This window comes from Rhopilema esculentum, chromosome 7, assembly GCF_057945365.1.
Source record: "Rhopilema esculentum isolate cy_ngs chromosome 7, ASM5794536v1, whole genome shotgun sequence".
Taxonomy (NCBI): Eukaryota; Metazoa; Cnidaria; class Scyphozoa; order Rhizostomeae; family Rhizostomatidae; genus Rhopilema; species Rhopilema esculentum.
This window is the reverse complement of record NC_142821.1, coordinates 5337278-5356310: the sequence shown is the minus strand read 5'-3', so window position 1 is coordinate 5356310 and position 19033 is coordinate 5337278. Positions and strand designations below refer to the sequence as shown.

The 19033-nt window shown below is 35.7% G+C and overlaps 2 protein-coding genes across 3 annotated transcripts; both read left to right on the top strand.

Annotated features, from left to right (window-relative positions):
* The first annotated feature begins 88 nt into the window (after nucleotides 1-88).
* LOC135683056 (serine/arginine-rich splicing factor 5) lies at nucleotides 89-7325 on the top strand. 2 transcript variants are annotated; one of them, XM_065198191.2, is made up of 8 exons: nucleotides 90-308; nucleotides 1358-1428; nucleotides 2792-2884; nucleotides 3277-3346; nucleotides 4826-4899; nucleotides 5694-5787; nucleotides 6335-6375; nucleotides 6633-7325. In XM_065198191.2, the coding sequence occupies exons 1-8, from the start codon at nucleotides 153-155 to the stop codon at nucleotides 6910-6912; spliced, it is 879 nt and encodes a 292-aa protein (XP_065054263.1). In that variant the 5' UTR covers nucleotides 90-152; the 3' UTR covers nucleotides 6913-7325. The 2 variants fall into 2 exon arrangements, with proteins under 2 accessions (XP_088965655.1, XP_065054263.1); XM_089109529.1 differs by lacking the exon at nucleotides 5694-5787 and having other exon boundaries at nucleotides 89-308.
* A 127-nt stretch (nucleotides 7326-7452) lies between these two features.
* LOC135683046 (uncharacterized) lies at nucleotides 7453-18940 on the top strand. Its single transcript, XM_065198179.2, has 4 exons — nucleotides 7453-9559; nucleotides 12662-12692; nucleotides 13237-14788; nucleotides 15236-18940. The coding sequence occupies exons 1-4, from the start codon at nucleotides 9242-9244 to the stop codon at nucleotides 16413-16415; spliced, it is 3081 nt and encodes a 1026-aa protein (XP_065054251.2). The 5' UTR covers nucleotides 7453-9241; the 3' UTR covers nucleotides 16416-18940.
* Nucleotides 18941-19033: the final 93 nt, after the last annotated feature.

Below are 19033 nucleotides of genomic sequence, written 5' to 3'. Positions count from 1 at the left end.
TACAAAATGACTTTTGACTTTTGGTTCTATTCGAATCGAGGACTCTATTGATACGAGGCAGCTCGAATGAAAAACCTCCCAGAACCCTTTTCGAGCCTTTCCCGCATTGCGAGATCACAGTTTACAGAAAGAAGTGCAGAGCGTCGAGCAAAATGTCGAGATACTCACCAAGTAGAAGAGAGAAAACTGTACCACGACTTTACGTTGGAAGGCTACCAAGCCGAGCCAGTGAACGAGATATCGAAAGATTATTTAAGGGCTATGGTCGTCTGAGGGAAATCAACCTAAAAAGTGGATATGGATTCGTGGTAAGTAGGCCCGGACGCGTGCGCGTTTTTTCACTTTGGTTACACAAAGGGTAATGTTTCATAGCTGTATCTCACCCAGATATGGGTTATCTACAAATAATTTCGATTGGGAAATGCTGTTAGCTGTTTTTTATCAAAAAACGTTAATACGAAATGAATGAATTCTTGAATAATGACGGCGATGGCAGAAGCAGTCAAAGCGTTGGTTTGGTGTCAAGTTTCCACGGTTTAGAAATCAAAACGACGCGTAAACAATCAAGTTTCTATGTCATGTTCATCTTACCTGCTTGAAGAAAACGAAGTTGTGATAGTTTACTTATCGTTATCAATTTTAATTAAATAACAATTATAGCAGTACAAAAAATTCCTAAAAGGGAAGCGAGCCCTCCTAAGTCTAAGGCAATAGAAGAGGAGGATGGAAAGCACCATAGTGCAATTTGATAGAGCAGTTGGTTTTGAACATCTCTTAAGAGCTGTAAGATAACTGTAAAATTAAAAAAGAAGTTTGAAAATAAGCATAACTACAGATAGAAAGACCAAAACTGTTTAAGTTAAAATCTGTCTCAAGAGCTGCTTTGTGTCAAAACCTATAGGAGAGAAAGTATTAATTTATAACTGATTACAACTTCCCTCCTCATTACATATATACATGAGCTAAAATATGTATTATCTTAATCCCTATGTCATTCAAAAACCTTTGTTATCCTTTCTCTCTCTTCCACCCAAAGCTAATTTTCTAGACTTTGTTAAGCCATAAATCTTACAACATTAACTGATTTAAGTTTATGCTGAATGGCTGTTTGACATTTATTTTCAAGTTCCTTTCTCATTTATCTTCGTGCACACCAATCTCCATGTTAAAAAAATTGTATTGCTTAAGGAAAAATAACAGAGATTTGAGTTATTGATTCAGTAGATGAGTACCTTGGACTCTCAAAAATTCATATTTTTTCACCTGACGGTTAATTGTAACACTTTATCTAAAATATTGAAATTTTCCATAGCAAATATGAATTAAGTGACAGTTTAGATTTGTCTTTGGCTTTAAGGATTTTGAAGATTACAGAGATGCAGATGATGCTGTTTATGATCTGAATGGAAAGGAGTTCATGGGTGAAAGGTAAATAATAACATTTGCATCATAAAGATTTTGTATATTGCATCATCGTTTATCATACCTATGTGAAATAAGATTTTCAAATGGTCTAAAATTCAGTTTGTTTGGACATAAATCCAAGATTTAGGACAAGTTTAGCATAATCAAGACATAACATCTACAATATATGTGTATCATAAATATATATATATATATAGTTCATAGACTTAGTGAGCAAAATTAGTGCACAGGCTGAGACAGAAATGGTGACACTGCAGCAAAATTTCTTTGCAAACAAATTCAAATGGCCACAGCAAGTTCATAAAAGTTATAAAATGATTTTTTAGTTGGGAAATACTGTAATTTATCAAGGTTTGATACTGAAACTTTATGTGCATCACAAAGGTCATAAAGACGTTCTTTACGGATGATCGAAAAATGTTGTTCCATACTTTTTCAAAAATGCTTCAACTGCCCAGAAAATATTCCAAGTGCTATTGTAGTTCAAATACCAAGTACCCAAAGTATTCCTAAACATTCACGGTAGAATTGATTTCCAAATGCATTTTTTCATTGAGATGTGGTTAAGTCAGCTTACTTATATTTCCTGTGTTTTGATATACCAGCTTTGTATTGTCTATGTCACTTGCTTGGTTCACAAAAGATACAATTTACCATTTTTCACGAGCGATCAAACACTCGCGTGGTTGGGTTTGCGCGAGTGCTGAGGCGATCGCGAGTCCCTGACAAGGTGTTAAGCCTTTTTGAAATGGCACAAAGTAATAGTACCAAAGAAAGATTTACATTTAAACCCATCTCGAAAAACCAACAAAACCAATCATTGATAGAGAATTTTGCACTCAGAATAAAAGAAGGCGTGCGATATTTTGCACTCCTCGAAAGCAGTAGGTGTGCGCCAGGGCGTGCGCGTGCGATCGCACGCCTTTCCGACGAAAGCCTATATATGTTGAGATAACTGTGAACAATTTTTGGCTGTACAAAATTGAAAATGGCTTTGATAAAAGCAAACAACATACTGAAAGCTTTTGATTCTGACAACCCACGGAGTATAAAGCATCAAAATAAGGGTCAGAAAAACAAGAACAATAATTACCCAGTTATGGATTGAAATAGGCCAATTAGAAAAATGCAAGCATACGATCAGTATAGTTGTCCAATCAGTACAGTGTTCCTGTTGAAAAAATTACCCATGATTTCCTTCTGTCAAAAAAGGTACTGTTTAGACAAGAGCATTTTGATAGAGATCAAACTTGTGTAAATGGAATGCCTGATGCCTTCCTAACTTGGTATGCTATTACAGGCAAGGAATGTTCAAAGTTTGACTCCAATTTTCACTATTTGAGTCATCTATCTCTCTTTCATCCAGGGTAATTATTGAGCATGCCAGAGGTACTGAGCGGGGTCGTGGTGGAGCTTTCACAAATGTTGTGAAGAGCAGAAAACAAAGAGCATTAGAAAGGTACCTTTAATGTTTTTGCGAGTTATCAAGAAATTTTCTAATTGTCTTAGGTCTATATTTTAAAAGCATCCATCCAGAATTCTAAAGGCAAACACAAATGCCAATGATCTTTTTTGTGAATGGGCGAATGAGGAATTTTTGATTTGTCATTTACAAATCTATCATTTTTTGCTCTAGCTTTAAATCCAACTTGCAATTCTAATACCTTGTTGATCAAAGCTTCATTGCTAGGGCGAGAATAATTTTCTGCTCCTTTCTCAATGCTCCTAATATGTTTGTTTCTATTAATGTATCTTTATTAACTAATAGGGTATGACAGGAGGATAATTCTTTCCACAAGGGTACATGTAAATTTATATACTATATATTTTTGAAGTTTGTTTTGTTTTTAGGTATGGTCCTCCATTGAAAACAACCAATAAACTAATTGTAGAAAATCTGTCCACCAGAGTCAGCTGGCAGGTGGGTTTTTATATCTTCTTGTGATATGCTATTTGGTAATATGAATATAAAATATTTTAACCTTTTATGTCTAATATTGCTAGAGTTTGATTACTCTATTGTCTTCTTTCATTGTTTTAAGTGATTATTGTGATTGGCCATGTTGTATATATATACATAACATATCAAAAAGCAACATCAAAGTATGCTACACTGGAACTAGTTTCTAAAACATAGCTATTTTTATATTGTTTTACTCTAAGAATATATTCAGAAATTTTCAGACTATATAAATATATAAAGATACATAATAGCCTGTTGCTTGTAGCAGATTTCAGATATATATATTATTTCAAGTGTCTGAATTTTGTAAGTTCTTTCTCAAGAAATCAAATAATTTTGTGCAACACAGTGCATGTTTGCTTGTCTGTCTCCATAAATGCAAACAATTTTTTTTAATAAATTCATGTTAAGTGTTTTTATGAAGAATAATGGTAATTTTCGAAATCAAGCCACACATTTAAAACTGTAAATTTTTATTTGGGTGTAAATAATTGTATTCTTGAAGAATGTATTGTTTAAAAGGCATGGGCTTTGTCAGTTCTTTTTAAATAATGACAGAACAAAAAGGAAGGTTTTTTCTCATAAAAATGGTAGAGTCATTGAGTTTGAATTACTTATAAATGATCCTTCCCAATTTCAGTGTGACTGATGCCAAGGGCTGCATGAGGCCTGTGGCACTGAGATGCAATAGATGTGAGGCTATCATTTGAAGTTCTGATGCTCTGAACATACTCAGCCATTGATGTTAGATGTGCTGTTAGATGTGCTGTTAGATGTGATGATTATCGTCTCTAAGATGTGACGTTTCAAACCTCTAAGATCTGATCAGATGATGTGCCGTCAATTTAAAAGATGCGATGCTCTCATAGCTCTAAACACCCCCACTTGTGACTCGATGAAGCAATTTTGTGTATCAATGCACTGCTAAAATTGAGGGATGTGAAAAATGATTTTCAACTGAGATATCGCTCCCTCAGTTGGAAGAAAAGATGTGATTATCTTCTACTGATGGTGTTTTTTCAAAAGTTTTTGCTCAAAGAACTTTTTTCTTTATTTTCATATTAAAAATAGTAATAAATTTATTAACCTTTACATTTTATACAGCAAGATGGCGCCAGGAAAACATCAATGATCTAATCTAATTGATCTCTTAAGGACTAACTAGTTTTTTGTTGCCTATTTTGCGAGACTGGCTCATCATTTTTTATTAAAAGGAAATGATAGCCCCTAAACAATAAAAAAAGCACTCTGTAGTTATATATTGTTGGTACCTTTGAATTGTCACAAGATGGCTTCTGCTAGGTAAGAAGGATCATGAATCAGCTCTTGAAGTCATATCTTTGTGTGGCATAGCTATAGAATTTTGGTAAGTATCACCATTTTAATGTATTTTGTTATATTTCTTATCAATTTGGATCTGTATCTTTCTGCTCAAAGGATCTAAAGGACTACTGCAGACAAGCTGGGGAAGTTACTTACGCTGATGCTCACAAACACAAGCGTGGTGAAGCGTAAGTGTGATTCACTTGATTTACAGTCTCAAGAATGTTGATAATTGTAATACGGTCTTTTATGCTTTATAATCATTTGCAATTTTAGCTTATAAGAGAGTGATTAGTTTATCATCTTGCAATTGTTTAATAATGTAACCTTAGACTATACAAACCTGCAAAGGAAAGAGACCTTGGCCATTTGAGCTGATGTGAATATTTAATGGGCTGGATCATGTAACTGTAAACAAACATTTTGTGCGGAGTGTCTGACAAAATGGTAGACCATGAAATCTTTATATTTTCAGCAATGCTGCCAAATGTGAAACATTTGTAAACTGTCGCTTTCAGCATTGTTTACTGTTTGTGAACCTGGGCTTACACAGACAGATGTCTCTGTGCTGTCCATTTGGCCAAACAGCCCGTCAGGACAATAACTTTTTGTGTTTCCGCTGCAGCACAAATGGCTCCTTTTTGTGGACTGATCAATGATATAATGTTGAACTATACGTATAAAATCAATCTTAAAACTATAGCAATTAAAGAAATAATTGTTTGTAACAAGTGATGCCACAATCTTCTTGATGCGCTGTGATTCTCTATTCTACCAAATTTCAATTCAGTTGCTGTGGTGGATTCACCCCCCCCCCCCATCCACAAGCATCAACATAACAACATTGTTTGGCAGTCTTACACGTGATCCAGCCCCCTTAAGAAATTAAAGTTCTGCCTGCAGTTTTACATCTCTATTCAACTTTTTTTCAATTTGATGGAGATTGAGAATGGTTTTTTGACAATTCCTTTTTGCCCAACAGAGTCATATGCTTTGCTTCTTACGAAGATATGAAGAATGTTATCAGAAAGCTTGATGGCACAGAGTTGAATGGAAAACGTATACGAATGGTAGAGGTATGGTTCTATTGTTAGGTTACAGTTTTATTGCAATTAAACTTCATGAAGCTAAATTATATATGTTGTCAAAATAGACCATGTCCTATGTTTGTTATTCACATGCATTTGATTTCACTGCTTCTAAACATTCAGCGAAGTTATTAAAACGTAAAATATAAAAGATGCTAAAAGCAATTTTAATAAAGGCAGCATCATAGTTGTCTCATGTATTTTCAGGCATGATCTATCCTCTAGATTTGCATTGCCAATTTATTTATCCACATCTCTGTTGACCATATCAGTGAGTTTAGTTATGTTATTTGGTTAAATATCACCAGTGCCATAGGCGTGAGATTGTTTTTTATGTTGAGAATCTTTTTCAGTGTTTTTCCCTATTGTTGTCATTTTTTCTACTCTCCACCTTTTCTTAGTCAGCTTTATCCCCCTTTTCCTCCTTCCCCCCTTCCCCTTTTCCCAATTAAACCAACCAATTTCTGTCACATCAATTTGTATAGCTTCTGTTTTGATCCATGAGTTTTGCAATGTCTTCTAATTCTGTCCTTAGACTGAAAGAAGGTCGCGTTCTCGTTCAAGGAGTTATTCAAGGTAGGATTTAATTACTTTTCCAACAAATCGATTACTTGAACATGTCTTAATTTAGAATTGGTTTGTGGCATTCCAGCTTATCTGTAAAGGTTACCCAATGTTCTAGAAAATTTTTCAGGAAGGATCTTTTGATTCAAGTTTGCAATTTTCAGTCCTTATGCTTTTTGTTTCATTTCATCTCATCTCATCTCATCTCCGACCAAATTACATATTTTTGTAAATGGTTTATTTCATTTATGAAACATATCCACTTTCAGGGGCAGAAGATCTCGTTCAAGGTCCAGGTCCCGATCCAGATCAAGGCACCGCTCTTACTCACGGTCTCGATCTCGATCCAGTCAACGCAAGTCCGCCTCCCGCAGCCCACGCAAGTCAAGATCTAGAAGCTCTCGACGCTCCGCCTCACGCAGTCCACGAAGGTCGCGATCTCGTTCGCGTTCCCGCTCTAGATCCGCATCCCGATCTAAGTCACGCTCACGTTCCCGATCCAAAAGCCGTTCTGCGTCACCACAAAGGGATGATGCCGACGATAATTAATGCTTCTTAGTAAGCAGAAACTCTGTTAGTGACTGTGACTGTGAGGTTTGAAGATGGAAACTAAACAACAGACATACCCCTTACCCTTTTCTTCTACTTCTAGACAAGACAAACTCTCGTCACTGCTTTAGGGCTATGTTTTAGCTAGCTGTTTGATTGTCAATGAAGCGTACAAATCTATGTGACAAACTTGTTTATATCGCTTTAGAGACCGGTGTAGCTTTGCATTTAGGGAATGTATTAGTCCTCTTTGTCCATTATGTGATATGATAGTAAACGGTTTTGGTGCACGCGATTTTCGCCCACCAATGACTTTTTATCAGAGACCGTTAGAGAAAGGTTTTTCATTTTTACTTGTAGTTTCTTTGATTAATGATTGTGTATCATTATGTTTAAAAATAATTTTCATAACAGCATTGACTTTCATTTTTCACTGCCTCTTTGAAAATACAGTGCTAGTTGGCTGCAAAGAAGTTTGTTAGTTTAGATACATTGCATCTGCCCTACAAGTTATATGGGTCAAAGATAAATTTCAAATGCGATAAATGAACTTTGATATCGTTTTTTAACTTCAAGACAGTATTTAGGCAATCAACTTTGTTCGTCTCTAAGAAATGGTACTCTTAGGACCCCAATTTGTGAAAAATTGCTGATGCAATGCCCTGATCCAAACCATAGTTAATATAAAAGCCGTCGGGAACTGATGCCCAACATTTTAAGATCTGAGGATGAAGATCTCTAGAAATAAGTGAATCCAAGTGGTTCTTAAAGTGTTTATTTTCCCAAAAGCAAATGGATTGTTTCTGCCTTTATGAACTTGTAACGAAGGACTTACAATGCAGCTACTTTGCCTTGAATTGGTTGTACGGTCGATTCCACTTAAAGTAACACTAGCCGTTACAGTCACATAAAATTTCGACCCAAACACGCAAGCTTTTCAATTGAGTTCTGTTTACTTTACGCATTGAGTTCAATACGCTTACAATTAAGTTTTAAGGCAACTTTTGGTGAGGCTTTAACCGGAGTCTACTGTAGATTTTAATAGGCGTAGAAGATAAGGTAGTTGGGAGGGCTGCAGCCCATCTCAACAAGCAAAATTTAATTAGCACCATCTACGTCTACGTCCATGTAAAGTTTATATTCGTCGTTCCGGATCTATGTCACCGATTTTGCATTTCGCTATCTACACACATTTCTCAAAAATGGACCTCGGATTTGAAATCTTCATCTTGAAATTATTATCCTTATTGTTATGTTGTTTGAACTGTTCTATTGCGAGTTACTTCATTTTGAATGTTTAGATATTTCTAAACATCAACAAATTCCATAGAAATGTAACAAACAGCTAAATTTTGAAAACTGCGTTATTCACGGCCGTGATGGGGCACTGAATTTTATCAAAAACATTTTCAATATCCAAAAAGGTGTATGTTGAAATGGGGGTACAAGGTATTTTGAAGTGATTGCGTGATCGGAGTATTCTCGATGCGCGATATCGTGAAACGAAATTTTATTTTGCGTGAATGCATGAGTAGACGACATTCGCGCGTGACCTGTAAATTAGCATTAGGGCATGATTGCGTAAAAATATGGCTGCATGTGAATTTCGAAATGGAGTGCTTTCGTTTTTACAAGCAGCAAGTCTTTGTTTCCTGTAACAGACCAGATAAACATCTTCAATATTCAAAGAATCAAATGCCGATGGCTCTGCAAACAAGAAGCTATATGCAGAATATTGTCATGACCTGACCGAAGACCTAATAGTAAAAATAATTTTGTTAAAAATTTAAGGAATGGTACGTACTAGATAGCTATTCAATGTTTCCCAACGGACCAGCAATATAGTACAAATATTGCCACCAACCTTTTGCATTTTAATTTATATTTTATTTCTCGTTGTTTTATATAAACATTAACAATATTTGGTTATTATTAAACTTTCCCAAAATGAAATACCATTCCTAGCATATTGACATTTTATCTTATTTATTTATTATGCTATTAATTTGTAACTTTGATGTTCTGTTTTATTAGATACAAATACGACAAAGGCTCGATAACTGTTCAGAATTTTTCGTGTGAGGCTAGTGAACGCTAGAGAGTAGTAGTGTATCGCGAATAGTGAATCGCGAAATTTAATTCTCGGTGCCGTGAAAGCGTGATTTGCATTTTTTACGCATTTTTGCGTGATTCAGCATTGATACCTGGTACTTCCTATAAATTCCTGGATTTCCACTAAATTTTTTTGGAGAAAGTGTAGAATTCTTGTTTTGAGCAGCAGCAACAACCACAGTAAGCTTCCCGTTACACTTGTTGACGAAGTTTGAAAATGAATGATGATAAACTGGAGACAAAGATCGAAGACGAATTAGACCATGTTTTCTTAAATATATCATCAAAACAACACCAACATGTTTTATGTAGTTTAAAGAAACTATGCAAGCTGCTAAAGCAAGAAAGAGCAAAGAATGCTATAGTAACAAAGGGTGGAATTAGTCGCCTTTTTTCGCTGATGCTGAATGAGTTAGGCCACAGTGTACCACGTGATCATTCCTCCACAGTGGACAATAACAATCCCGCTGTTATCGAGTTATCATTATGGTGTCTTCAAAGGCTGTCTAAAGAAACCAAAATATTCAAAGAAGAGGTTTTGATAACAATAGTTTTTTTATATTCTGATTAATTATTGATTTGGTTTACGATGAGTTTAAAACATCAAGTCCAGCAGTCTAGGAACTCCGAGTTATTTAGGCTGCTGGTCTGCAAAAGCATCGAACCTGGGAATTAAGCTCCTAGATAAATTTTAGTGTTGAGACAAACAAGTTTTCGGAGAGAAAAAAAATGTTCAACTAATTTAAAACTCAAAACAAATAAAAAATTTCCAAATATTATGTTATTTGTAAAAAGAAGTTTGCATGAACCATTATTAGCATTAAGAACTCCCAAGGACAGAGATACCACTTTTTTGGGGGGGGGGGGCAGCAGGGCTGGCATGAAAGGGAGCGTGAGGGGTGTGGAAACCCTTGAAAAAATCATATTTCAAAAGTGTAGAGTGTTCGCCATCAAGGGATGCATGGTCGGCAAATTTTCAAACCTGTTGGCAAATAAATGATTTTTTTTTGGCAAATTTGACGGTCTGGGGGGATCCCTGCTGAATATATATCAAAATAGCTGTCACCGGCAGTGCCAAACCAAATAAATTTTGGTCGTGAGAAAAATTTTATTACTGAAAAAATTTTTATTCTAAAGAGGTTAAATGATCACACATTTTAGGATCATTAAATGTGACAAACTAAGGCAGCAACAACTTGATTCCTTACCTGCAAACCAAAAAATCTATAAAACATTAATATTATTAATATCTGCTTAACTATGTAGTAATCTTTTCAACAAAACAACAAAAAGATTGATGATTAATAAGTAACCTCACCGGCTTCCAACAAAACAAAATTTAACAAACAACAATTTTTTTAAAAATATGTGGCAAAACAGCTATTTCTTATAAAAAAGCTACATAATTTTATCTGTACTGAGAGTTTCTAAGAAATATCAGATCTTAAATAAAGATGTACCATTAGATTTCTTAGACTAAAAGATCTACGACAAAAAGTCTCTAAAATGATTTATTCTTAGTATTGGAGTTTATAAGTGGTTTCTTACAAAAATATAGGTATCAAAACGATGTTGCAACCGGTAAGGTGGACCTCGATAAGTGGAACTTTTGCAGTATTCATGGGAATTTATTCCTTTGAAATGTGCAAATGATAATTCCGCAAATTTTTTATGGTACTAAATTATGGTACTGATTACTTATGGTACTAAAATATTTGGGCAGGTCAGGGCCCCCCCGGTCCCCCCTATATCTCGGTCCTTGAGAACTCCCATGTTATTAAAATTTTTAAGGGTAACCTAACATTTGATTTAGCATCTATTGCAAATATTTTCAATAATTTTTTCCTAAATGTAGCTGATGGTGTTACAAAGAGTCTACCCAGGTCCCAAAAGTCTCCCTTAGATTATCTCGATAAAAATAATCCACAGTCTTTTTTCATATCTCCTGCAGCCTCATACAAAATATCAGATGTAATGTATTTGTTTAAGGCTGGTAAATCAATAGGTCCAAATAGTATACCTATCAAATTATTAAAAATTCTTTCTCTTCACCTTTCCTCCCCTCTCTCTCAAATCATTAATGAGTCTTTCCAGTCTGGTATATTTCCTGAAAAATGGAACAAGACAAGGTCATCCCTTTATTCAAGAAGGGCTGCCCCCTAACAACTTCAAACTACAGACCAATATCTCTCCTGTCTTTCTTCAGCAAATTCATAGAGAAATTAATGTATAAAAAGTTATTTAGTTTTCTGAAAGTATATAAAATCTTGTATAATCTCCAGTTTGGCTTTCGAGCTGATCATTTGATTAACAATGCATTAATCAGTTTGACAGAATCAATCAAGAATTCTTTGGATAATAAAATATTTGGATATGGAATCTTCCTTGACCTACAAAAAGCTTTTGATACTGTAAATCATCAGATTCTCCTTAACAAACTTCACCATTATGGCATTCGAGGCACAGCTTTAGCGTGGTTTACTTCTTATCTCAGTAACAGAAGTCAGTATGTTTCAGTAAATGGCTACAACTCCAGTCATCACAATATTACCTGTGGTGTACCACAGGGCTATGTCCTTGGCCCACTTCTGTTTCTAATTTACGCAAATGATCTTCCCAGTTCATCTTTCGAACTATCTTTCTATCTCTTTGCTGATGATCAAATACTACTTCGAATCAGACAGCCTAAATACTCTTCAAAAAGTGGTCAACAAGGAGCTTAGACATGTCAAAAATGGCTAGATGCTAATAAACTTGCCTTGAAGGTAGATAGAACAAATGTTGTCATTTTTCACTCAGCTCATAACCCTTTGCATGACAGTATCAATTTAAAAATTGGTAATAAGTATAATAAACTGGCTAAATATGTCAAATTCCTTGGTCTCCTTTTGGATGAAAATTTAAGTTTAGATGAAAATATTTTATAAGTGAACTTTCCAAGGAGCTATCAAGAACTTGTGGTATATTTTTTAAAGTGAGGCATCTTTTACCTACTAGTGTTTTAATCTCTTTATATATATAGCTCTTTATTTTCTTCATTTCTCCAGTATGGAGTCATTGTCTGGGGTCTTACTTATAGAGTGCATACAAAGCCAATCTTCTAAGGTTCTAAATGAAACATTCTTAACAAATTAAGATTCTTCTAAGTGAAACATTCTGAACAAATTTAACAAGTTTTTGCTATTATGATATATATCATATAGTTGGTCAGTTAGAGATCTTAAAAATGAGGAATTTAGGGGTAGGGCAGAGGTGTGGTGCTATCAAAATAAGAAGGGGGGGGGGGGGTATTGTGGCAAAACTATGAAAAGTAGAAATTGGCTGAATTTTGACATAGACAAGGGGTGCTTAGCCCTCCCTGAGCCCCCTAGCACTACACTCTGGGATGAGGTGGTGGTAGACAAGTGTCTTGGGTGGTTGATCAAGGTGGAAGTCTAAAGGGGCAGTTACTCCTTACAGTTTGAAAGCCACATTTTTTTTAACAAAGAACTGGTTCTAGCCCCACCCTCCTGACCTTTCAGTTGAAATAACATACCTGCTGTTCATTTTCTTATAAGTTGTTGGTAAGTTATTTCTAGCATTGTATTTATTCATAATAGAAATTAAACAATGATAATTATTTTTGTTTTCATTGCAGTTTGAAAGAGTCAATGGGTCTAAAGTCATTGGTAAGTTGTGGTATTTTTTACGATCTAGAAAGAAAAATTACAAAAGATTAATAACTACCCGGATCTGAGTATATTTATCATGGTTTTTGCAAGAAAATCCTAGTATTTTTGGCAATAGGTTACTGTACTGGAATACTGTTTTTTAAGAAACATTCTCTGATGGTTATTTTGTTTTGATGTTAGGACCTTTTCCTTGGGGTTTTCAAAAGCCATGTAAGGCCTCAGACTGATTCATGAAATCAGACCTTGATTGGACGTAGGGCCATAGCTGCAAAGATAATTTTTTATCACACCCTTTAAAGTCCCAGAGAAATGTTGAAACACCTCTTTTCATGTTCTATGCCAAGTTATTGTACCCTATTACCCTGCTTTATAGCTCATTGGGCTATATGCCATTATTTTACAATTTTGCAATTTAAAAAACACATCCATATATAGATGTAAAATATATTCCCCAGAAGTTCAGCAATTGGGACCAAAATATAAATTCATTCTTGTACAAATGTTACCATTGATTGGTGAGCTGCTTTTGATTGCCTTTTAGAAAACTTGCTGTTACAAAAACAGAGCGAATCTATCATCAAAAGAGTTTGCACTTTGCTAGTTTCAGTATATGAAGCTGAAGAAGCTGGTCAGGGAATTCTAATTTCCCTCGTCAATCTGCTGCCTCTGTATGAGTCGCACATCTGCTCAGTAACAATTCACAGAACTCTATGGTCGATTTGTAAGAATGCCACGTTAGTCGAGTGTGCAGTCTCAGCTGATGGTTTTCAATCACTTATAAAAACATTAGAGTCAGATCTAGGAAAGATACTTAAATCAACTCTGAAAGTTTTGCATAGATTTTTTAGAATCACAAACGGTTCAGAGAATATATGCCTGCGTGTACTGGCTTTTAATGGCCTGCCCTTACTATTATCATTAATGCAAAAGAATATACCAGAGGAGGAGCTTCGAATGGTATCCGACTGTTTGCATTATATGATTGTCGTTCCACGAGTTAGAGTATCTATATGCGGTACAAACTTTATTGAGGTTTGCGTGGAAGAACTTTCGAAAGAAGGTGACTCTCAGAGATTCAAGAATGCATTTTCATCACTTTGTCTCTGTGCCATGGAGGCAATGAATAGAAGTAGAATGCGGGGATCAGGGGCGCTACAAAAACTGGTTAAACTTCTAGGCGAGTCAAAATATTCCAAGTTTCATTTCCAAATCGTCAGTACGTTCGTCTGCTTTGTATTTGACGATCCCAGCCTTGATACCATGTTACGGGCAGGCCTTTTGACAAGTCTTCATATTTATTTAGAGCGGATATTGAATCTAAGTCTGAAAAGTCAACTGGACGAACAACCTGAAGATTATATTGCCAGGAGTTTCGTTGTTAAGTCTACGGAAGGCAGCCCAGTGCTCCCGAGTGCTGATGGCTCATTGACTAATATTCATGGACACAGAGGCCCATTTCAAGATGTGCTGCTTATACTTGCAAAGTTGTCTCAAACTAGGGCCATTCGTTTCATGGTCACCAAAGCCTGTATTAGCCCATTATTAAAATACATGAATATGAAAGACCCTTATGACACGAGATCTGAGAGAATTCTCAACAGAATCACCCAAAATCCATTATTTTTTGAAATACTTCTCAAGCTAGGCCTTGTTCAGTCAATCTTTTTTCAGCTACACACTGGATATAGTGTCGATGATCTGGAAAATTTATTTAATTGCACAATGTCTAGTTGCGATGGAAACAAAGAAGTTTTGCTAGACCGGAATGCCATGTCTTTTCGAGAACTGGCTCAGCTTTTTCAAAAACCAAAATGCGAAGGAAAAGTTAATACCGTTGGTTTTACTGAGAACCTGTCTCAATGCAACGCTAGTAACAGCAAAGCGGAAGAAATTTCCCCTGTAACAACCAGACAACGCAAGAAAGGAGAAGTGACATCATCATTACAAAGTAAGAAGTGCGGAAAATCACTTTTATTGAACTTGACACGACACGCTGAATCTCTTTTTGGTCAAGGGGTGTTAGCACATGGTCTTCTTTCGGATTCTTGTGAGGTTAAAGAAGCTTTTGTAACTGGATTCTGTTACATCTGCAGGTTGGTTTTCTTGCAAATTCATATTCTTCTTCGTTGATAACATCTATCGATGAGGAAAATACCTAGATATGTAATAGAAATCTGTGCAAATTTTTTTTCTTTCGATGGAATATTTTCAGTTCTTGTGTAATCTCCCGTCCCTACGTTCCTTTTAATCTCTTTTGACAGTTGATACTAGGTGTTGAGTAGGGCTATTGTCTATTTTTATTAAAGAAAATCTGGGAATACTCCGTCGTTAATGCATACATTCATGAAATTAGTTCAAAGACTAGCTAAGGCACTGGGTCAAGTCGGTCAAGCTAAAAATAGCTTTCTGTATAATGCAACCAATGGCGGTTTAGTAACCTCCAAAATTCAATGGGACATGTTATTTTTACATACTTACAACTAATGTTTTGCTTTTTCATGATTTTATAATTGTGATTAACTTCTAATTTTACATTTTAGATCCCCTGCCACCATCAAGAAGATATTCGTTGATCTGAAAGGACTAAAGATGATAGGGAATATGTTATCAAACCAGCCCAGCAACTACACAAGACTGTGCAATGCAGTTCTAGCTTGTAAAGGATTAGCAGATTCATTGCAGATAGTATCTTGTTCAAGGAACACAACCGATCTCAATGATAAGTACGAACGAGCTGTAAATAGGAACGGTCTGCGCAGGAGTCGTCATAAAGATGAAGTATGTGACGTCACAAGAAAGAAACCGAGGGTTGAAAAATGCAGTGAAGATGACAGGAGACATGCTTGCTGCGTCTTGTCGTTGTTATTTTGCAGGTATGAAGCGCCAGAAATGTGTATGCAAAGTCCAGAAACAAGTCTTGATTATGCCATAGAGAATGACAAATCAAAGTTTGAAATCGCTTGTTTCTCTTTGGAAGGACATGTAAGAATTTATGTTGACAAGGAAGTAATATGTAACGTGTCGCCTGTATTCGCTGCCATGCTTTCAAGTAATTTTGTCGACTCTTCTCTGCCATACGTAGAGTTACAAGACGTCTATGCGACAAGTTTTGTTATTCTCTTGCACAATGTTTATGGTTGCGACATAGACTTTGAAACATTGCAGTGTCGCGGTAATTGCCATTTTTGTGGGAAAATTCATATCTCAGAACATGATGTCAAAACAATGCCTGGTTGTACCATCGTGGATTCGCAACTCAAAATGCAAGGTGGTGAAGCTGACTGCATTGATTCTATAGAATGTGACAATGATAAAATTTATAGCAAAATATCTGGTCATCTTTTAAAGGACAAGGATCGCAAATCGGTGGAGAAATTTCACTGTTTTGCCCAGCATTTTACAGGGAAGCAGAAGCTATTTCTGATCGCAGACGTGCTTCGATTGAGTGACCGGTTTATGATAGACGCCCTTCGAGACGACTGTGAAAGTCATTTAACGAGCTCCATATCTAATAAAAATGTGGCAGGACTTTACATTGAGGCAGTGTCCTGCCAAGCAAGACGTTTGGCAACTTGCTGTGTCAGCTTCATGCTTTCGAAAATAAACGACCCCAAAGATTTCCTAACCACTGCGGCTAATGTATTTAAATCCGCTGAAGCCGATCGATTTAAAGACGATTTACAGAATGAGTTACTGTCACGTATACAAACATATAGCTAGTGAGTTTTGAAAGGTTTTAATCAATTGAAGTGTTCCATTCTTGTTACAGGCAACGGATAGATACTAAGGTGGCTTAAGCGGTCTGTCAGTCTACAAATGGCCAATATATAACCTTGTAGTAGCTTAAGCCACTCTATTACCTGTGAACTGCCTTTATTATGGCGATTATTGCACTGATTTGCGATAAAAAAGGATTAACCGTAAATATGCGACAATGTTAAGACGACTATTTTATATAAAAAGACACTCGCAAAGAGTTCACCCTCGGTGTTTATAAAATTTTTGCCAGTCTCGACTTCAAATGACACTGATTTGTTTTAATAAGATGTTTAGATTACGCAAGAGAAAGTTTAATTTCAAATATCCTATGCTGTAAGTAAGCGGTTCATTTCTGTTCGTATTTCGTGCTTTATTGCTTATAGGAAAGTTTATGACAAAGTTTTTATCGCATTGTACAAAATGTTTAGTCCTTTATACGAGCCTTAAAATGTTTCTTAATTTTCGGGCACTCTGAGCCTCGTGTTTCTTATATTTGGGCACTCTGAGCCTCATGCATTGTTTTTTATTCTGAATCTTTCCGTAATGCCATAAGTGCAGTGTTCAATTCTGTCAATGTTTCTGTAAAGTAAATGTCCCAGTTCAGAAAATATTGTTGTAATGTCATTGTCCCCATAGTGCCGATGTCTATTTAATGTCCCCCAGTATCGAGATACTTCAGAAAAAGCGACTTGATGTGATAAAGCCTCATCTTAGGTCTTCCCGTGTTGTCAAAGTAATGCCCTCGTAAAGAACATATCTCGGTACGATTTGTCGTAATCGAATCGAAACGTCCATATTCCCGTAACGATATCTTTGTTGCTATCGATTATATTCACCTAATAATATCGCTAATAGAAACTTACATTCCTTTGCTCAAAATTACGGTTCCTTGAAACGTTTCTTTTGCTATGTATTTTTTGCTTCTTACATTAGATAAGGAAATCTGAATGCATGCATTTTTCGTGGTTATGGTTTTAAATTGAGAGTTACTTGCAAATATTCAATATGCCTTCATAACACTAGATAGTTCATATCACAATATCAGGAGTGTAAAATGACATATTCATTGTTAGTGTATTTCGTCTCTTAGTCTGTTTAAGCCAAATATTTTTAGACTGAAACAGAGAGGCAACCCAGTCAAGTTCACAGCGAATTCTGAGGCCCTGCCGCCGGAAATCTTTTCGATCTTCCAATTATTTCACGCCAAAGTTTTTAGCTGAGATGATATTGGTTTTATGGTGTGGTGGCACTACTGTCTTTGCTCAGAAACTCAATCATCAATTTAATTTTAACCTTATTCTGTACTGTCAAAACATAAGGTTTATGAAGATTTAGGTTTGGATCAAACAAACACAAACATGTAAGCAGATCAGTAAAACCCAACTAAAAAGATTGAAATTACTAAAAATAGAAACTTCGTGAATGATTCACTACAATAATGTGGAAGAATTCCAAAAGGCATGATCGAGTTGGGAGTTTTCTTGGAAAATCTTTGTCAAATAATTATTTTTCATAAAACAAGGCAAGGTGTACGTTTTCCTGAAGAGCTCAGTTCAAAATGGTGTTGGCCTGTAATCATACCATGCCCCATATGCCTGGAGGGAATATCTGACGGAGAGAAAAATGGAATATATTATGGGTCATAACTAGGGTTTTTGCCACTTCATAAGTTTTTCAGGAAACAAAATTATACAGCTAGCTATGTGTTAGTTTGACACGGTCCATCGTCACAACCAACGACATTTTTCCATGCAAACCACTGTGTTCTAACGCGAGAGTGCCCAGCTTTATTTGTCAAGAAATTCCTTACTAATCGTAGTTTAGAGAGAGTGGAGAGTTTTAATATCTTGGGTGAGTCGATATGGAATCTTGACCTTTTCTACACTATCATGTTCAAGCATGGTTCAACTAATGAAAATTAAAAGAAAGGCCATTTGAAAAGCCGCTAGAAAAAAAGCTGATATATCTATGGCATATTATATTTTACATATTGCATATTTTACTGATTTGTATGTTTCATATATTCTTCTGATTGGTATGAGAACAGTTTATTAGTATTGTTCTGATTTATGTGAACAATATTATTGCATATCATATTCATTTGATATATAATAGCGTTACATGCATCTGTATAGCGTTATATAAATGTATAAGTTATAGTGTTACATGTTTTTAAGCCTACAGTAGTAGCCTGTCAGCTCAAAAGCTTACTTGCCATACGCACGAAGGAACGTATATTTAATAAAATCCCGATATAACGAACTCTGAAGGGAACCAGAAAATAGTTCGTTATATCGGGAGTTCGCTAAACTGGGAGAAAACGTTTTCTGGGTTTTTTCGCAGTTCCCGCCAAAAAACCTGCCGTGGGTTGTTTAGGCTTCAATATTCAACTTCTGTGCACACTTTACTCCAAAAAACAAGCTGAATTAAAATATTACTAATGTTTAGTCATCGAAAATAAAGATCTTTATGCTCCTCTTACAATTTGGTACCCAGACATTGGCAAAGCTGACGTTGACGGTTGAATGACGTCTCCGATTAACTCACATTTTGTTTTGTTTTCTTCTGCTAATCTGGGT

Excerpts from the sequence above, each read along its gene's own strand:
- LOC135683046 (XM_065198179.2), top strand. The coding sequence starts at position 9,242 with ATGAATGATGATAAACTGGAGACAAAGATCGAAGACGAATTAGACCAT. Across the intron at positions 9,560-12,661 it reads CCAAAATATTCAAAGAAGAG|TTTGAAAGAGTCAATGGGTC; the intron begins GTTTTGATAACA and ends TTTTCATTGCAG. Across the intron at positions 12,693-13,236 it reads CAATGGGTCTAAAGTCATTG|AAAACTTGCTGTTACAAAAA; the intron begins GTAAGTTGTGGT and ends ATTGCCTTTTAG.
- LOC135683056 (XM_065198191.2), top strand. The coding sequence starts at position 153 with ATGTCGAGATACTCACCAAGTAGAAGAGAGAAAACTGTACCACGACTT. Across the intron at positions 4,900-5,693 it reads AAACACAAGCGTGGTGAAGC|AGTCATATGCTTTGCTTCTT; the intron begins GTAAGTGTGATT and ends TTTGCCCAACAG. Across the intron at positions 6,376-6,632 it reads CGTTCAAGGAGTTATTCAAG|GGGCAGAAGATCTCGTTCAA; the intron begins GTAGGATTTAAT and ends ATCCACTTTCAG.